Below are 20,147 nucleotides of genomic sequence, written 5' to 3'. Positions count from 1 at the left end.
AGACAGAATGAGGTAACAAGGGCAGACCGGCTACTGTTTACACACCAAGTCATACAGTAGGTCATGTGATACTTATGTGCTCTCTGCTTTTGTGTCAGTGTGTGAGTTACATGATACTCAGGCTACGTATGTACAGTACAGTCTGTCCCCACCTTGCCCTTGTCTGTGTTGAGCTGCTTGAAATGCAGCAGACCCTCCTTGGTGGCATCACAGAAGACGTCTGATGAAGAATCCCTCCTGGAGCCTGAGTCTTCAGACGACCTGTCCACAGCCTGTGACGGAAAAGGAAATAATATGAGGCCTAAAAAAAGACCTGGAAGGCTAACAACCACGGAAGCCGTGTAAATCATTAGTCAAAGACAAGGGTTGTAATGTTCATCAACCAAATTTTTAAGCACATATAAAGGTCGTTTTAAATCTGGAGACACAGACGCCTACACGCTTTGATCAATTATTTACCAGAAACAGCTGACATCTCTGTTTTCCATAATATATTCACATTTCACTGGAACAAGTTTTATCTTCTAGGTGTGAACTAATGAGCCGATAAACCTCCGAGCAGGAAATGCAGATAAACCAGTCACCTGGCAGGTGAGCACAGCTGGCACTGAACCGACCCATGTTTGATATGAATGTGGTGTTTGACTCACCTTCCTAAGACTCTTCAGACCAGGGATTAAGGACCTCCTAGATAGAGGGAGAAACACACGTTTCTTAAAACATATCTTAAAATATGAATGAAGTTTGGTTCTATACCGAGGACATCTTTAAGTGCAGCTAATGTCATTTTTAAAGTACTTTGGACAGAAGGAGTATTGTTTCCTGTTATGCCTGTTTATGACGATACAGCCGAAACTCACCCTCTGCTTTCCTCCCGGTAGTTATCCAGGCCTTCATCGTACGACTTGGATCGCTCTGTTTTAGAGCCAGAATCTGACTCAATAATTGTGAGACGGAGAGAATCTATTAAGAGAGGGTCAAAGGATTATTCGCAACTGTTCATGACGTGTTCTGTCGAGCCGAGTGATTTGACGGTTTTAACATGAAAATACCTTGGTCATGTGACAGCTGTCGTCGAATGAGGGGGGAGGGAGAGGGGGGGCTGGGTGGGATGGTGGTGATGGTGGGCGCTCCGGATATCACGGCAGAGGCAGGAATGTGTGAGCTGTCCAGGTCAATGCTGGGACTCGACGGTTCATCTGAGGACAGAGACAAAAGGGGATGTGATGCTTATTAATATGCACGGTCTCAAATAAATCAATAAATCAGTGAGTAAGTAAGTGTAAAAAAAAAAAAACCCAGACGTTACAGCCCTGGCAACTATCAGGCCTTATGAGAAGATAAAGCTTGACAGACAGTCACAGGGTTCAACGCTGGCTCATAGTCTGCACCAGGAAATATCATAACATACTTTAAATCATGCAAAAACAATGTCTAATTCATCCCTGCTATCTGAGCCTGAACAAACACTTCAGCGACAGCAATAAAATGCTGTGATAAGAGCGTTTGAGGCTGAAGTGATGCAGACAAGAGCCGCAGTTAGTCAGTAGATATGCGTTTCTGTTCTGATAAGCTGCTGCACACCTTCCCTTTTAAATACACACACACTCAAAGGCAGTCAGCTAACATTACATCATCCCAGACAAGGCTGTGTCATAAGGTCTGATATGCATTATCAGCAAGATGGCAAACCCTAAAAACAAATTGAGAGATGCAGGTGATGAACAAACAGCTAAAGACGTGAATCATATCTGTGGCTGTGGTGATGTGGGCTGGCAGGTGAAGCTAAACACCGTGAAATTGTGCAACACTGCACTTCATATATGCACATTCGTGCACATAAAAAAAAAAAAAGTGGTTTCAAATTATAAATCGTTACAAATACATCTCAAGAAAACGCAACTGTCACTTTGACTTTACAAAAGCTTCACAGTGCCGTCAAAAAAAGAAAGAACAAGAGCAAAAACGATTAAATTCCTGCAAGTGCCAATGCACCGATGGAAATCTTTCAATGGTACAGCTTAATATGAAACATCTGATCTGTTTGTTGGTTGTGTACAGATCCCTGCTGTGAACTCTCTCTCCCCAAACCTCAAACACATCTCCCATGACACTGCAAACCTCATTTCTGCCAAGCCAGGCAGATGCCCATTTCATTTAATCACTTGTTTATATACCTCCAATCCCGTTTCTGGGAAGACGGCGGCAGCTAGTGATGTCTGACACGTACAATTACACTTTGTTTTCTAAAGGATGTCGGTTGTCGACATCAAGACTGACCTAGTTCAAAACAGAAGATCCAGATCCAAACATCTTTGAACAAATAGTTACACATTTTTATGCATTTGCTTTGTTCTGAGAGGTAGATGAAAAGATAAAAAACATATTTTTTTCAGTTAAATTTGGAGCTGAAGTCAGGAGATAGTTAGCAACAAAATCCAAAAATGTGCTTAGATGACTTCCTGGCATCTTGCTGTTCCTGCGACTACACAAAGCCACTATGCCGAGAAACATTCCAGCACAAAACGCCCCATTTATACCCTTCTGTACCGAATGCTGAGCCAGAGAATACAGTGTGCAAATACGTCTATAATTTACTTGCACTTTCGAAACTCAAGTAAATTTGTTGCCAGAAATTACCTTTGATACTTACATCAAAACCTATATTAATGAAATACTTTAAGTATCCATATTCATATGGATGACATTCCTTTGATTACCCAAAAAATATTTAAAAAGATATCTTCACTGATGTATGACATAAAAGTCCTTATTACAACACTGTCTTTATCGGCTAATTGAGAGATAGCCTCTTCTTTGTTAGTTTACGTCTTGGTTGTTTCTCTTTCTTTCTTTGTAATTGACTGATGTCATTGTAGATGAAGGTCACCCCTCAATCATCTCTATACACTGTCAGCAGGGTAAAGGTTGAATTAATACAATTTATTTTTCTATAATGTCAAACCTTTATTTAGATATCGAACCTTACATCTTTCATGATCAACAGGAAAAAAGAGATGATTGCTTTAATGTCTGGAGGTGCTATAAACTCAATCTAATCTTGATCTAAATATAGAGAACATAAAAAGCGAGAGCTTGGGTGTGTTTGCGTATATACAGTGGGAAACTGTGCTGGAAGACGATATGAGTAACCCCTGTGGGTTCTGGGGCACATAGACGTATAGGAGTTGCTCTCATTGGCTGCTGATGAGTCACCAATGACAACACGACTGAGGCTGCAAGGTCAAGTTCGAGCTTGTTAGGTTATGTCTGTCATCAAATTGTCAGCAATGTGTAAAGACATGTAAGAAAGGATAACAAACAACTTCAATTAAAAACACAACAAGTAAATACACAGCTCAGCTTCACCATGACACTCACTTTCTTTTGAATGCATCCAGTTTCGTAAGAAAGCCACACAGGAGACACAAGACACCTCTCCTCATCATAAACAAGAGAGGACGTGACATTTTGCATGTACTTTAGCTGTACCATCTGTACTCCAGTGTTCCTAGTACAAAAGTTTGGCAGACACTTAATGTACAGCAGTTGTTCCACTTATTGTTTGGAACTGTACTATGAAATCTAATTGAAGCAGACTGCTGCAGGAATGCTCTTATTTCTCTGTTATGTCACAGTCCATTAGGACAATGTTCTTGGGTTTCTCTTGCTGTACAACACTGGGGGAAATATGAGACATTTCAGGGAGTGGATGGGGGTGTACTGAGTTGTATGTGTGTACGCAGTGACTGCATGTGTCTGTGCTGACCTACTCAGATGCCAAAGGGAGGTTTGAATACGTCATGGTTGCCTGCAGTACAGTGTCACGCTGTCAGGTAATCACACACCGAACTCCGACATACTGAGTTCAAAATGATTCTACTATTCATAAACCTGTACGGCATGTTCTGCTGTGTCTGTGATTTATCTGCCAACACACAGAATTAAACCATCTTTTACTCTTTGTCTCATACAACTTCTCTAACAAGTGACATCACTGCTGATATATTTCCTCTAAGAGAAAACCATTTCATCCGATGACCTGACAGTTCGTTCATGATGGCATTTGGACACAATCGATGTCCTTGTAGTATGATAACAATGAGCGGACTAACACTGGATTTTCGACGCATTTTTGTGATTAAAACCTCAACTACTGAAGCAAAATGGAGCTTCGGGGTGTTTTTTGTAATTTGGTTCTCATGGGGAAGGAGCCTTCACTGTAGATTTTTTGTTAACCATCAGCAAAAAACAGCAACAAATTATAAAACGTTTGTCCCCACATTTTGTGATGGATATTAAGGGGATTAAGAGTAACGCTACACTGTGAACTTAACAGTCCAACTGCTGCATGGAAAATCTACCAGTTCTAACTTGCGTGTTGAAAATGGTGACACATGATATATATCTCAGTATCTTCTTTGAAGAGGGCTAAATGCTCAGTTGTGAGTCAACGCTAGTTAGTTGAAGAGTATCACCAAAGACTATTGTAGTTTGAGACAAAATAAAATTCTGTGTTTGGGGAAGTTTAAGAAGATCATTTGCTTTGGACTTTCGAAGGAAATCTGAATTTTCTTTTTCAATTTATTCTTGATTTTACTCATATATTCATATTTCCATTTTTGTTCTTTCATCCCTGTGTGCATTTGTGTGTTTGCATACATCATATAGGCTACTGGATGCCTACATTTCCCTTGGGATCAATAAAGTTATCTACTGTATCTATCTATCTATCTATCTATCTATCTAATTATAGCACTGAAAAAAGAGAGTGAGACTATAAAATGTCTGTACTGTCACTGCGGCCCTTTTTTAACACATCTTTCATCAGCATCCAGTGCTGCCTCACTGTCATACAATAAACTACAACTACCAATTAAAATAGCGATCCTCATGATTCACCTCGCACAAAGAAGCTCGCAACCCCTTACCTAACACAAACAAGTGGCTCATTTGAGACGGATTTTTATGAATTTTGCATAGCACATGCAGCATAAGGGCCTATCTCGCACTTTAGACTTATTAAACGTGTAATTAAAATAGTCTAGCGGGAACTTGCAGGCGAGTGGGGCGGGGTTTGCGTGGAGAATGTGAGGGAAAAGCTTGGCTGGCTTTACTGAAGAAACAGGTTATATAGCACCCACTCTTGTTTGAAATTATATCAATAAAACTTCAGTCCATGTATTGCTGAGGTCTACTGCATGGCCACCCAACTGCCTCCAATATGCTATATGCTATACACAGACACACAGCGTCTCCTGCTACTGAGTTTCTCTCTTGCAAATCTTAAGAGTTAATGTACAGCCGCAGATCAATTTCACACAGGAAATACTGTCCATCATTTGGAAATAGCCCACTTGGCATGTCCATCTTTTGGATTGAGTACCATTTAAGTTTTCACATACTGGTGCTAATATTTTCAATACAATTTCAATACAAATATCAAAAGAACATCCTTTACATTGAGGAATATGAACATGTTTTTCCACAAAAGCTGTTTCTTCAGCTGACATACTAGCCAAACGTCTTAATGCAGTATTGTATTTTTGTCTTACAGCTTAAAATATTATGATTTACATCTTCAACCGTAGGTTTAGGTACGGAGATATCAGACCTCAACAAGATTACCATCTAGCCAAGCATGTCGATACTTGATGTGGCAAACACATTTCGGTTCGTACTCAACTGTTCAAGGTTCAAAGCCCAGCTCTGACTCAGAAGATTCACATATTATGCTATCAGCTAAATCTCCATTTAGAATGGTGTGAACTTGGTACGAATTCAAACCGGCTCTAAGGTGGGCCATGCTTCCATGCATAAACATACTTTTCACTCACACAAACACATGCTGTGTCATTTTTTTCACAGGACTTGAGTGTGTCCCTACTGTTGCCATAGAAACAGGAGGAGATCAAAGTGAAGCTGGCACAGATACAAGTGCAGTCTTACCTATGAAGGGGATTGAATCCAGGGAGTCGTCCAAGTTGTCGGAGCCAGACTTTTGTCGCGTGTCTCCGAGCCTTCTGACATGCTTCTCCCTGAAGCCGTCATTAGACAACCAGCACATTGCTCCATCTGCAGAGCCGGCCTTCACTAGCGGCGGTGACTTATGAGTCACTCCTCTGTGGTTGTCATTAACAGCTAACACATAGGATGGTGGGCGAATGTGAGGAAGTCCAGAGTTTTTGTCCCTTCTTAAAACAACAACTGTGGCATCCGGTCCTTCTACGCCCTCTGCAAGACCGCCATTAGTCCGTACGGGGGCGTTGGCTTTTGGCTTTTGGGTCACAGCTCCATTAGTGGTGGAGGAACCAGGAGCAGAGGCGACACTTTGTATTTGTCTCTGCAAGGGCAATTTAGAGGATGGACCGGAGCAAGAGGAAGACCTGGCTGCCAACCCAGACTCTGACCTGCTCTCCATTTTCAGACTGTCAGCTCTACCTCTGAGCTGCAGGTGCAGAGGTGAGGGGTACCCAAGATGGTTGCCCATGATGTTAGCTCTTTGGTCTTTAAGAGGGTCTGTGGTTTTAGTGGAGGATAAGGCAGGTGAAAGGTCTGAGTTTTTGACAGGCAGGCGTGATGGTCTCATTATGACACCGTCTGTCCTTGATGTTAGTGCAGAATCCGACGTACCTTTACTAAACACAGGAGCAGCTAACGGCGAGTTAGTTAATCCACCTCCTCGCCCTTCTTCATCCTGTCCAGTGAGACTCCTGTTCAGATGAGGTAAAGCTCTCAGGCCTGCTCCCTGCCTGCTAGCTCTGGCTTCCTCTCCCCGGCTCAGCAGCAGCCTGTCATCAAACCCTTCCCTGTCTCCAAAGACAGTCCCACCTGGCTCTCCAGCCTGCTGCCCCAGGTAGTCACACGACCTCGCCCGGGGTTTGGTGACTCCTGCGGGGGTGGAAAAGGGTAGAGCATCCTCAGATGCACTTCGAGGCCAATTCTTTATTGTCCTCTCTGAACCACCTCCAAGCCTCTCTTGGGAGACGCTACGTAATGGAGTCACTGTAGTACCCTGGGTATTTACATTAACCCCACGATCGTTGGAGGTGCTTCTCCTTCTGAACTGGGAGCCCAGTGCCCCTCTTTGACTGGTGCTAGATGGAGGCGGTGTACGTTGCTGGGTGTAGACGGAACTAGAACTCGCAGCCGCACGCAAGCTGTCCAAGCGCTCCTGGATGGTGCGACAACCATACGTGTGCAGCCTCTTGGCGTCAATATAGTCCTTGTAGGTGGTGTAGTTTTTCCAGTCGATGTTCTGGTGTGGAGAGGTGGAAGGGGCTGTGGGAGATGGTGAGTAGTGGTTTGTGTTGGCAGTGGAGAACGTGTCCGGTGAGGCAAGAGTAAGAGGAGCTCGTACAGGTGTAGATAATGTGTCAGGAAAGACGGATCCGGGTCTAGAAGTTGAAGAGGGGGAATAGACAGGGGATTCTGTTGGACGGGAGGAGGGGTACTGCAGCTGTGCACCGCCAGGTACTGAGGGAATAAGGGGTCTGGGTCTAGCCGAGCTAGAATCCGCTGAAGGGCTGAACCGGTTTTCCTCCGTCCTGTGGCTGGGTCCAGCCCGAGCCACCCGGGACCCCCTGTCAACCGGATCAATAGGCATCGCCACTGTCCTCACGTTCTCATTACAGACGCACACCACTGTCTGCTGGGGTGGAGGGGATGGCGGAACAGGGATTTCCACCCGATAGCTCTTCTCTGTGGCCCCTCCTCGTCGTCCTGGTCCCTGAGCTGGCCCTCGGGGGGTCTCGTTGACTGCGGCGGGCTCTGATGTCTGAGCCATGCCCGCAGCCTTGACTTCTATCCGAGGGTAGCAGATGGGAGGGGGTTCGGGGATGTTCTGGGCATTTCCGCTGTATGCCTCGTTTCCTTTGAGGTATGCATCCTGGGAATATGCCTGGAAGAGATTATAGGACATTGTGTCACTGAGAGGTTGAAGCGCTTAAATAGCTCACATTAAACCCCTGGGAACATCACACCCAACCAAAGACAAGATACATTTGACACTTTTTGAAGACAGATCAGGGAGTTTTGGGCTTTTTTGGGGAACCTCTCCTAGTGCTGGATGACAAATTTACAGCCACATCTTACCTATGACTTTATCTGCCTGACAAGCTTTTCATTCTCAAACACCTCGCATTTTGAAAGCAGCCGAGGAATGCTTATCCACTACTACCATTTATTGGGTCAAGATACATTTGACTTTTCTGTAAGACAGATCAGGGACAGCTGTAAGCTGGTTGAACTCCTGGGCAACCTCTTCTATGACTAGATGACAAATTTAAAGCCACATCTAATCTATGACTTCATCTTCCTCTGACATTACAGCCACAATATCAGTCCTTTCTTTCTCAAATACCTAATTCTGAAGGCAAACGGAGAATGCTTATCCACTACTAACATTTATTGAGTCTTTGTGTGTGCTGATGAGATTATCAGTAAAACGAAAACTGTTACCGCATTCCCTCAGAGGACTGTAAGTGACAGATAGACAACTGGATTCAGCCTGACTGTAACAATAAAACGGCAGCATGCTAAAAATAAACACAGCCCTCCAGTACTGTTTCTCCAAATCAAACTCTGTTAGCAGTTTCACAATCTGTTCCTAAGAGACTGCAAAGAAATGTTACAGCATGCCTTGATACAAGTTAACTGCGCTGAGAAGAAATAGATGTGAAAGAGTGGGAAACAAGGGAGGGAAGGCTGGAAAGTCCAGAATACAACCATGAAGCCAGGAGTGAGGATTAAGCTGGCAGGGGCTTACCCACCTTTGGTACTGGAGAGTGTGCCCTGAGGCATGAGGAGAGGCTGAACGGGGGACGCCTATGTCTGCTGCTGGCAGCTAACGCTACTTCTGTCAGCATGGCTCCACGACTAAGGTACTTTCCTTGATTAAAACTTGAAGAAAAACACTCAAATCTAGCGAGCCGCAAGTCTCCAGCGAATAATCACCACGGACAGCTTCAGAGAAAAAAACCCTGGATGCATATCGGACACGCTGTATTTCCCCAACCCATCAGCGCACAAGCTCTTGAGAAAATGAAAGGGAGAGAGTCGTGGTGTTGGACTTTAATCGATAGCACTCTACCTGAGGTGTCGGGTTACGATTGCGGCTGCAGTGAGTGTGCTGCTTAGAGCCTCCCTCTGGATTTGCATAAGTCATACAGTTACACAGAAACCAATTTCCCCAACACGGAAAGTACAGGGCAGCATTTCTGAAGTCGGTTCAGAGCATTTGTTTTTCTACACTCACATCTGCTATACAGGAAAATATAAACCACACTTGGCATTGGCATGGGATTGGCATTATATCTGCCATTTTTCCAGATTCTAAGTAAGCAAAAACAAGCTGTAAAGGAGTCAGAAGAGCATCTTAGAGAGCTTTAAAGGAAAGTGATTAGTAAGAATAGTTCCCTTTCTTACCAGAGCAGTGATATCCCTGGAAAACTGCAGTCCACAGGTTAGAGAAGGGCAAGCAGAGAGGAAAAAGGGGAATAAAGATAAGTAAACATGTAAGCACAGAGAACTGAGAGATTCAACGCCAACGATGCAAGTAAGACAGGCAACTTGTCTTGACTTCAGCAAAGGCTAAAAATACATTCCAGTGTGGGGACGCTGAACAGAGGCATCACAGTCGAAGAGGAAGAATAAGAAGGAAGAAGAATAGAGTTGAGACTCAGCAGTGTTGGCTGAATATCTTCGTGTTCATCCCCATCGTTTCCGCCTCCTACCCCACGACACAGCTGGTGTAAAAATACATATTCTGCTGGCTTTCTCCCTCTCTCTCGACATACTCAGCATTTCTTTCCTTTGCTCTGTCACTCTCACCTGCTCACAGTGGTACCTCCCCTCCCCCTCCTCTCTGGTTTCTCAAACATTTCAGTGGCACGTACACACTACAACCACTCTACTCTCTCTACACGACCCTCCTTTTCCTCTGGCAGCCTCCCGCTCATCTGTTTCAGATGCCGCTCTATCATATGTTCACTTCTGGGCGAGCATGACGGCACGCACGCCTGATCCGCGCTAGCTTCCTCTCTCACTCGCTCCTGTAAACAGTGAGCTGAGAGGAGTCAGCTGACTGCAGCTGCACTCCCTCGGGTAGTGAGTGGGCTCGATGTCTCCAAAATACAAAACAGACAAACATGAGCACAGGGATACATCTACACCATGTGCTTCATCCAGTTATTTTTATCCAAACTATAACGATGGAATTGTCTAATTCTGAAATACTGCGTTAAATACTGAAATAAAGCCAATTGTAGACAGCTAATGTATTCCCAGACTCAGTATGCTTTTTTCTTAAGGAGGAGTAGAACTGAAACTGTCCAAAATCTGTCTTTCTTCTTGAATAAACATGATGAAGAGGATTCAATAGGTATTTCACAGGAATCACTTGATTGCAGGGCTGCCACGATATCAGAGTTTCACTAAAGATTATCATGGCCATGGCAAATTACTCACTCAACAAAACACTGAATTTATGAGTGTAGCACGGTGGAAAGAGTCTGCACCCATAACTTTAAACAGACTGTTTACAAAAGGAATGACAAGACTTAATAAACAGTTCAAAGATAACCAGATTAAATGAAAAACAAAAGACGCACAAGGCTCGGTACAGTGTGTCCCAACCGTTGGCACTGGAAAGGCCTTGTTGGAGGCTTTTTGGCCAATTTAGGGTGTAGAATCGGCTCGTCTATGAGAGAAATAACTGATTGGCTGTTCAGCTAATTGGATCAGTGCACGAAAAGAGAAACGAAAAAGGAAGGGAAAACCCCTCGAGTCTGTAGCTGCAGTATCCAGGATTTCATATGTTTAGCGTGGTTTCTTCTTGCAACTTTTTATAAGACATATTCTTCATTAGGTGCGACAAAACATGCTGCCTAATCAAAACATCTGTTTGATTAGGTAGCAGAGCAGTGTTTCCTTTCATGCAGCAGCAGAACATACGAGCGCTTTGGCCGCCAGCTGTAGTCATTGCGGTGTGTCCCAGTGCTTTCTGGCTGAGATACAGTCAGCCTTTGTCGCACATACTTATATGATGTCGTAGGTCTTTTGATGACTTTTAAAACAAGTCACCAACTTTTTTCTGCAAATATGAAACTTCCCCCAACTTTTTATCTGCATGGATGTGAGAAAGTGAAGACTGAATGTTCATTTTTGGGTGAACTGTTCCTTTAAGTACAGAGAGCCAAAAAGCACTAAATCATTAACAAAGAGAAACATTTACAGTTGAATCACATCTTGTATTATATCATCCATAATTTTACTTTCATACTGAGGTTCAGAGCACATTACGCAACAGTTTATGCAACCCGTAAATCTGTCTAATGGCTGCCAGATTTTAAACAACTGTGAAGTAAAAAACAATCCCGAGATTGAATTTAATTCTGCCTCATGTTTTCTTCGACGAGAAGAAACAGTTAATTGCTTCATCTGAATCCCTCAGCCTTGTGAGTGCTCAGACTCATTCCAAAATGCCAAAAGCAAGTTTCTGTGGCTTTTCCTGAGCTGCGGCCAAGCTAACGAGCTATGTGTGGAATTTAGCAACACAGTAGGATCTGACTGAGTTCTCTGCTTAGTTTCCCTGAAAAGAGGTGAACAACGTGTGGCGACTGGTTTGATGTGGCTTGGCGCTATTTTATCGTGTGTGGGGCTCTGGACCCTGACTGATGGCGATGGCGTGGGCTGGCTGCAAACATCACGGAGCTCATCGGTATATGGGCGGATGGAGTGTGGAGCCATGGCTTGAAGTCTGACTCTGCTCCTCTTGCTGTTATTAGCTGCATTGTATCTGACATAGTTGGAAACTGGCCCAATTCATTTATCAACTTACCACGAGACAATTAAAGACAGTGTCGATGATTAAGATCAAAAATGCAAAGGCAGGATAGGCAGGTAGCTTGAAAGTCTAACCTTGTATCCACAAAGGAATGATCTCTTGATACTTACAAGTGGCCTGCATGAATCCACTCCAAGACCCAATACATGTCAGGCCGTGTTGTGACCATGTTTCAAATCTTTAAATAACCACCCACTTTGCACAGTCCCGGGTCCAATAAAATGTTTATAGTTCACTCTAGATGGACCCCATTTGCAGTTAATGTGCTATGGGATCAATAGGGATGAGAATCAATACGATTTTACTGATACTAGTGCCACTATCACTTCTGCTTAACAGTCAGATTCTGTATTGATTTCCTTATGGGTACCTGAGTGTCAAATAAGTGGCATTCCTGGAATTTAAGCACATGTAGAATAAGATGTTTCGGCTTATCGCTGGTGTTTCCACCCCAACTTAAAGTGATCATTTTACAACAACTATCAAATCGTTACTTTAAATGATAAGGCGATTGGACGAGGGTCAATTTACGAACACCTGGGTCTTCTTCACAGTTTATTTCCTCTTAGTGCAAAGAAAAAAAATTTAAATCAGTAATTGATTATGGTGATATTTTATACATGCATGCAAACGTATCTTTTAAGATGTTGGATTCGGCAGATCACGGTCTGTAGCGATTTTTCTCTGATTCTGGTTTTCATACACTTTTATGAGAAAAAGTTGGTTGTTCGATTTTGTACAGTCATGGATTGGAACACTGGTACATTTTTCTTTATAAGGTCATTTTGCATAAACTGCCCCCTTCATTTTTTGGTGCAGCTGCAACCTTAGTCATGCATACAAATTATGTACGTTATTCCTCAAACCCACACCCACATCTTGTTGTATTTTAAAAAACAGTCTAAATGTAAAATAATAATTGGGACAGTTCTCCTTCTTGTGTCAATGAGGGTAGTTGCGTGATGTTGACATTGATTTGCAATGAGCAACAGTCAGAAGCGCACCAGCATTGATAAAAAGAACTGATTACATTCTGATCAGATCATTTCAAATTGGTTCTCGTCTGTGAGTCCAATCCCTCGGCCAGGACAGCTTTGTCAACGAAAGCCCGACTGTTATATATATTGGATATTTACCTAGCACAGATATATCAGAATCAGTGAATATGTTATCCGATATCACAGCTTTTAGAGATTATGAAAAAAGAGGCTGGGGTAGATTAAATTCCAGTGAAGATTGTTGTTTAAGTGCACAGAGGTTATTTTGGACAATAAGTTCATTGTTAAAGAGTAATATATCCTGCCCCCTTTACAAGTGTTTGATAACCACATTTGCAGAATTGCTGCAAAAAATGTGGTTATATCGGCCGATATATCAGTATCAGAATTCTTTCCAAAGTTAACATTGCATACTGATCAGGCTCCAAGGTCAACACTTTCCTCACATCTGTTTTCAGAAAGTTTTCTGGGCCACACTTGAAGGAATAGTTTTGGAATTTGGGGGGTATCCCTCTTCGCTTTTCTTATCAGTGTGAGACAAAGAGATAAATATCATGAATGTCTCACGGATGTTTGTTGGGTACATAGCTGGTGGAGAACATATTTAGCCTAGCTTAGCATAAAGCCTGGAAACATGGGGAAAACAGCTTAAAGTTCAAAAACACATCTACAAACAACATATTTATGATCTTGTAGTGCTTTTGAATTGTAATTCAAATGGCTTTTTATCCTGGAAGCACACTCATCTTACTTGATGTATGAATCGTGCTATACCAAGAAACTGAGATGTGTTACAAGAAAACTAATAAACATGCAGTTAAAGTAATATATTGTTTGTTTAACCTGTTCAGAATCAAGAGATAATTTTGTGGTTTAGGGGGAGTTACTCCTTGTACTTCTTGATAAAGAGCAGCGGGATGCAGCATGCCCAGGACTTGTCATCCCCGTAAGGTTTCCAAGTTTAGAAACACACAGTGAGAAAAACCTGTGCTCACTGACTGCCTACGCTTCAGCTTAAGATACAGGACAGAAGTGCTGGATGCAAAAACAGATTATCACTGGAATTCAGTTTCACCACATCAGTCTTCCTAGAAACTACAAATTGTGATTTTCATATTTTCCGTACAAACAAGATGACGCTATATTTTAAAAGGGCTCCAGTCTGGGATTGACACAGCGAGTCATTAAAAAACGTATGGATAGTTTGATCCTGTTTAAACAAACAAGAAAAAGAAAAAAATCAAGTAATATCTACTCATGGGTGAATGCTTACCAGCTGCAAAATGTCCTCATCCTTTGGCATCACACAGAGTTCCAGTGAGGCATCGCTGTGGGAGGTGAGGGAGTCGGGGGGGCGAGAGAGAAAGAGATTGAATGTGAGAGAAAGAGAGAGAGAGAGTGTTTCGACACATCAAACTTGTGAAGTCTTACATTTATAACCACCATTATCGTTGAAGATCTATCTACAGTATGTTGAATATATAATGGTTCATTCAGGTGGATGTCGTAATCTCTGACTTTTACTTTGCTTTGTATGGCGAAGGTTGTTCAAAGGTTGTTTTTCTTACTGTCCTTTAGCAAAGCTGTATGTGTTATTATATTTTCAGGTCTCGCTACAACACTTTTAATAATTCAAAGCTAACATATTGACGATATTCATGAAAGTCTACACAGGAAGATTATATAAAAAAAATTCTGTGAAATTGTTATCAGCAAACTCGGCTCTATTTTTGTACAACACGTCCCCAAATGGCCTACCTCGAAGTTGTTTCTCTGCAGCCTTTCTAAGAAATACTAACTAAAGATGTGAAATGTGAAAAATGTGAGCGCTATTTTGTTATCGCAGATAAAATCTAGACTCCTGACCTAAAAATCCGATGTGGACATTTGAGTAAAAGATTAAGAACACCCTGATTTAAGCGTGAATGAGTTTGTCTGCGATAAGAGAATGACTTTCTTTGGAAAAATGTACGAGTTGCTCCTAAGAAGTTTTGGAACGGCTCTCTGTTGTGTTGGCAGTGAAGAAATTAGGTAAAAAATCCTGGCAGGGTATGAGTCATCCAGGCTCCTTCCCTTTGCACATTTCCCTTAAAAATGAATTATCTCACCTGTTCTGGATCAAGGCTATGACTTGTGAGTATGTCTTCCCAATGATGCTCTCTCCATTCACCTTCACGATCCGGTCCCCTGGAGAGAATTAAGATAATAAATTACAAACCAGGAACGTGACAAATAAACTCTCCACCTCCGTGTTTGTGCACAATGGCCTGTAATCGAGTCAATATGGTTATTGACCACAGAAACCTCTCCGGAGTAGCTGCTTCCAGCACAAACACACATCAATGTTCAGATCAAAAGGAGAGTACTTGTTTATTTGACGGACCCCATGTGAGGATCCATCTCCATTCAAGTTTTCAGAAGATGGCCATCTTACAGGAAGAGAGTTTAGGAGAGAAACCAGATAATTGTGGGAAAACATTGCTCTCCCTAGTCCCCGGAGAAAAGAGTGAACAGATAAAAGCAGACAGTTTAGAGGGCTTGTCCGGGCCACTTAACATTTCCTGTAATACAGAGGGCTAACCTAGCAATGACACTGATAGCACACAGCGCCGAGCTTCAGCTGTCACCTCCATTTCAGGGAAATTCAAAGGAGAAGGGAGTTTGTTCCGGTATTTTTATCCTCGCTGCTTAAAATTAGAAATGATTCACACGTTCATATGAGGGAAAAAAAAAAAAAGTGGGAGAAAGAATGAGGGGAAGGTTGGAATAACAGTGTGCATATTACACTTTGTTCAACCTCCCACAAAGGAGCCATCTGCTATTTTGTAACTCGTATCTGTTTTGCCTGGCGGGATACAAGGAAGTGGAACTACCTACAGTAAAAACGTGAAGAAATCTTGGCATCAAACGGCACTTTAAGGTCAGATGTGAGACAGGCAGAGTTAATCACGAGATCTGCCGGTTTATCACAAGGAGTGAAATGATTTCCTCAGAGACTGTGTGAGTGTGCGAGTTGTACATATATATTTATGTGTGTACCTGTACAGAGTCCAGCTCCGTGGGCGGGGCCTCCCTCCTTCACTTGCTTGACGAAAATAGTGTCCATTGGCTCCAGACGGTTCCTCTGTCTCCCTGGCAACGACAGAGAAAGCACATGCACCGAGGCGATTGGTCACACGGTGAGGAAGCAGAACTAGGCCACATTTCACTGCCGCTGGAGACACAACTGCAGCAACATTGTGGCATCAGTGCACTGATTTTCCATAGTCTTTCAAGGTTTTTACACGTCTGAGGACTCTGATGTTTCTGACTCACTCAAACTATGGAACAATCTGCCACACCTGCAAAGTTATTAAAAGTTATCTTAAAATGCGTTACATTTTAACGTACGTCACAGCTTTGGCTTTTTCACTAGATTGTTGTGGGACTGCCTATGCGTTATCAGTATTCCTCCATGTTCTTACCTTTTATTGAAATTGTAAATTATCTTGGTCTGTTGAGTAAAAAAAAAGATTAACTGATTGACTGATTGATGGAAAAGGCACGGAGAAGTGAATCTAGGTGACTTGTTGGCAAAATGTGAAGTTCTATTTCGTTTATCTAAAGAAAACAGTTTAGTTGTCAATCAAGTCAAGAGGATTATTTAGAATTTAGTAAACCAAATTAATTAATACAATAAAAAAAAAAATAAAAACATGAAAAAAAGCTCAAGGTAATGTTACTAAAAGTCTTTCTTGTCTCACTAGCAGTGCAAAACTGAAAGACACTCAATCAACTAGAAAATGAGAAAAAGAAAAGTGTCAAGCACGAAGCTGGAACTTGGGAATTGTTGCTAATTAATCAATGGTGGTGAGTATTACACCCAGGTTTCTGAATCAAACTACACACACTCCCACTTCATCTCTCAAAATATTCTTTTACGTCCCAAGCAGTAAATTCCTCACGCGACCACATCTGCCGTGTCTTGACTCATCCATCATCGACTCTTCTCTGCTGTCAGACGTATCCTGAGCTGCAGAACAGGACATTGAGGAGAGGTCATAGTGTGCTGACACGGCCGCATGCGAATGAGCCACGAGGGAGTTTGGTTTCACATGGCAGAGAAAGAGACATCACGCCATGTCCAGTAATGTGCATGGGGCAAGCCAGAGGGGGAAACCCGACTCATTAAAACTGAGTAAAAATCGCTCATAACTTCTTTAGAATGCATGTTTTTATAATTGGCAGTTATGTGTAAAGATGGAATGACAGCACAGTGTTTTTCTCTCAGTTGGCCTCAGCTGCCTCTTCGAGCCCACAGGCTTTGAGGAAGCGCAACATCAGAGCATCGTCTTTCCTCAGGGAAACGGACCATGTGTGCTCTTTTCATGAGCTTCACATGTACACAGCAGCAGACAACATGCACGTATGACTCAGTGCAATCAGTGCCATGTTGAAAAACCCTGAACAGCTGGACGGGAGCAGATGTGGGTTCAAAGTGTTGCTGAGGAGCAACTTCAAAGTTAATTTTAATCATCAGTTTACCCAACTTGGAAATAAAACCTCTAACATCCAAGCTTTATTCTAAAATTCCTGATTACTGACACCAGTAAGGATTCCAGTATCTACTGTTTTAATATTAGCACGTCACATTACATGTCAATTTTCATTTTGTAACAGTGTGGTGAGTGCATTTAGTGCTTCAGTCTGCTACCTCCCTCCTGAGGCTGAAAACGTTACTGCAAATTGTTTGAAACAATTTTCTGATTCCGAGATGAACTGCAGGTTACATTGTGACAAAGCTGTCACAGTAAAAGCTTTTTGGTGGACAACATATAGTCTCAATGACTGCATTTTACAACATTACTGTTATCTTTAGACTGTTTTATGCCGCTAAAATAATGGTTAGATAATAGCATTTAATTAAGCATTGAACTTTTAATACTTATATTCAGACACTGGAACTGTGAAATTGCAAAAAATGTTAAATATCCTCATTAAAAGGTGTAGAATGACACTTTTTAGAGAAACAATTTGGGTTAAATAGTCCTCTATTCTCAAACCGTAGGACTTTAGCTAGGCAACGTGCTGTTTTAGTCCCAAATCTCAAAATACAACAGTTTATTGCTCTAATGTTACGAATGTCAAGATGCAGCTTAAAAGTGCATCTTAAATGTATCAGGAGCTCTGTCTTTGTTTGTTTATAGGCCTGTAAAAAAGTTGCATGGTGCAGCAAATAAATAAAGTAAAACGACACATTAAATTAAATGTGAAAGTGGAATGGCACCTAGTCCGGCACAAAAAAACTCTAGTTTAGGGGTTAAAGGGTCTATTCTGGGCCGACCTTCCTCCTCCTCCAAGTTTTGTGAAAATCTCTTCAGTAGTTTTTGTGGAAACATGCTGACAAACCATCAACCAGCTAGTTATCTTGGCATCACTCTTAGGTAAACAAAAGCAAATGTAAATACAACAAGCAAAGTCAGCAAAATTACACTCACACAAAAAGATACCAGACACCTAAACACGCCTGAAAAAGAAAACCTGCATCCATCCCTTTATCTGCATCCAAATCCACACCATACATGAACGGGGTCTATTCTGGGCCGAGACCCATCCTCCATCCAAGTCAGTAGTTTTTATGTAAACGTGCTGACCAACCAACCAACCAACCAACCAACCAACCAACCAACCAACCAACCAACCAACCAACCAACCAACCAACCAACCAACCAACCAACACGCGTGACAGTCCTATGTCGATTAACATCAAAGAGTAACAGCGCCACCTATGTAGGTTTAAACAGATTTCTGGGGCCCATTTTCACCTTACCAGTACATACCAGTGTGTCACTGTATCTCCAGCCTGCTCACCCACTGTGAATTCACTATTAATACACTGCAGAGTTTGATAGGGATGTTCTCAACAGCTGCAGGCTTGTTTTTGATCCAGTAGAAGGCAGTGCAGCCCACGAAATGACTCGTCCTTCTCAGAGAGGAACAGTGTGTAATTGTTAAAGGCAGCACTGTATTTCCATTCATGTTCTTGCAGGTTATGACCTCACTGGTTGACCCACGGAAAAAAATAACCCCTGTCTACACGGAGCATGACGAAAAATCCAATAAAGTATTTATGTGTAGCCTCGCTGACACAATCTAGGACACGACTGACCTGCGGTGGACGTACAGATGTCAACAACTGCTCCCTCCACCTCACCCTCCCTCCTCCTCTCACTCTCTCTCTCACTCTCTCTCTCTTCGTGTACAGGGCAGATTCCCAATCCCGAGCCAATCTCGTCCAGCTCCAACTCTGCAGCACAAATTGGATTCTGGAAGTTTCCGTGCCCTGCAGCTGGATGAACAGGATTAAATGTGGAAATCTAAAGCTTTGGATATTTTTAATGCTCCCAACTGTCTTAGCAAAGCATAAACTACCGTGTGGATTAATGAAATACATCAGCCTGCCTCAAAACGACTTCAACCGGTCCAAAACACAGAATGAGAGTTGGATGACATCGGCTTCTCCCTGGGGCGAATGTTTCAGCACTGGACAAGTCACTCAGTACTGATATTTTACATGTCATTAGCAGCAGCTGCAGCAGCAGCAGGTGTATGCTTGATCACTAAAACTCTATTCAAATAACAATTCCACTACAGAAGATGGCACATGTGTGAAGTTTACCACATCGACACCATCCAGCACAGCATTATGCAAGCTGCCAGTGTAGTAAAATATCAATAAACCGATTTCCTGTCAACTTTCATGCTTGCTTCAGTCATTTATGTGGCAGATTCTTCACAATTTGGCATCTAAAAGACTAAAATAAGCCAAAACAAGTTTGGTAACAGTCTCTGAGTATAACTGAAAACAAACATTTTGGTTGTCTTGAGTTCTGACTAAACCTTATTAGAGTTTTTACAATCATATATGACAAAGAAGAAGCATCACAGACTTCATTTGAGAGGATTGAACGGTGATTTTTTAAAAATATTTTGCAATTAGCTTTCTGTCTAAGAACATCTTGAGAAATGGGCAAACTCACAAAATAAACCTACCATCTAAATACCAATATGGATGTCTGCATTTCCAAAAAGAAGACTAGAGACTGACTGATATTGGCATATCATAGATATATTGATGCTGCCATATGTGTTGTCAGATCCAGCCCACCGGTATAGATTTGGACCAGTCAATTTGGTTTGATCCTGGCTGACATGTGGCCGTGGTATGGCCTGCCTGTGGCTCAAATCTGGCAAACAGGAGTGGACCGCCCAAAGTGCCATCTTTCCAAGCGGCACGTGGTCCAGATGAACGTGGCTGGTCCGGG

The 20,147-nt window shown here is 42.4% G+C and overlaps 1 protein-coding gene across 6 annotated transcripts in view; it reads right to left on the bottom strand.

The window, feature by feature from the left end:
• arhgap21a (Rho GTPase activating protein 21a) overlaps positions 1 to 20,147 on the bottom strand; it is a 92,284-nt gene that overhangs the window by 12,653 nt on the left and 59,484 nt on the right. For 3 of the 6 annotated variants that reach the window (XM_030398952.1, XM_030398951.1, XM_030398948.1), the window contains 9 exons: positions 15,883 to 15,975; positions 14,952 to 15,030; positions 14,117 to 14,171; positions 9,427 to 9,450; positions 5,950 to 7,900; positions 1,053 to 1,199; positions 861 to 963; positions 651 to 687; positions 153 to 272 (listed from right to left, as the gene is read on the bottom strand). In XM_030398952.1, the coding sequence (XP_030254812.1) occupies positions 153 to 272; positions 651 to 687; positions 861 to 963; positions 1,053 to 1,199; positions 5,950 to 7,900; positions 9,427 to 9,450; positions 14,117 to 14,171; positions 14,952 to 15,030; positions 15,883 to 15,975 (2,609 nt within the window). Of the gene's footprint in view, positions 1 to 152; positions 273 to 650; positions 688 to 860; positions 964 to 1,052; positions 1,200 to 5,949; positions 7,901 to 9,426; positions 9,451 to 9,831; positions 10,092 to 14,116; positions 14,172 to 14,951; positions 15,031 to 15,882; positions 15,976 to 20,147 lie in introns of those variants that run through there. The other 3 variants (XM_030398950.1, XM_030398949.1, XM_030398953.1) reach the window with 3 other exon arrangements.

Source organism: Sparus aurata, chromosome 19 (genome assembly GCF_900880675.1).
Source record: "Sparus aurata chromosome 19, fSpaAur1.1, whole genome shotgun sequence".
Lineage (NCBI taxonomy): Eukaryota > Metazoa > Chordata > Actinopteri > Spariformes > Sparidae > Sparus > Sparus aurata.
Note: the sequence above shows the minus strand (reverse complement) of the source record. Positions and strands in the feature narration are given on the sequence as shown.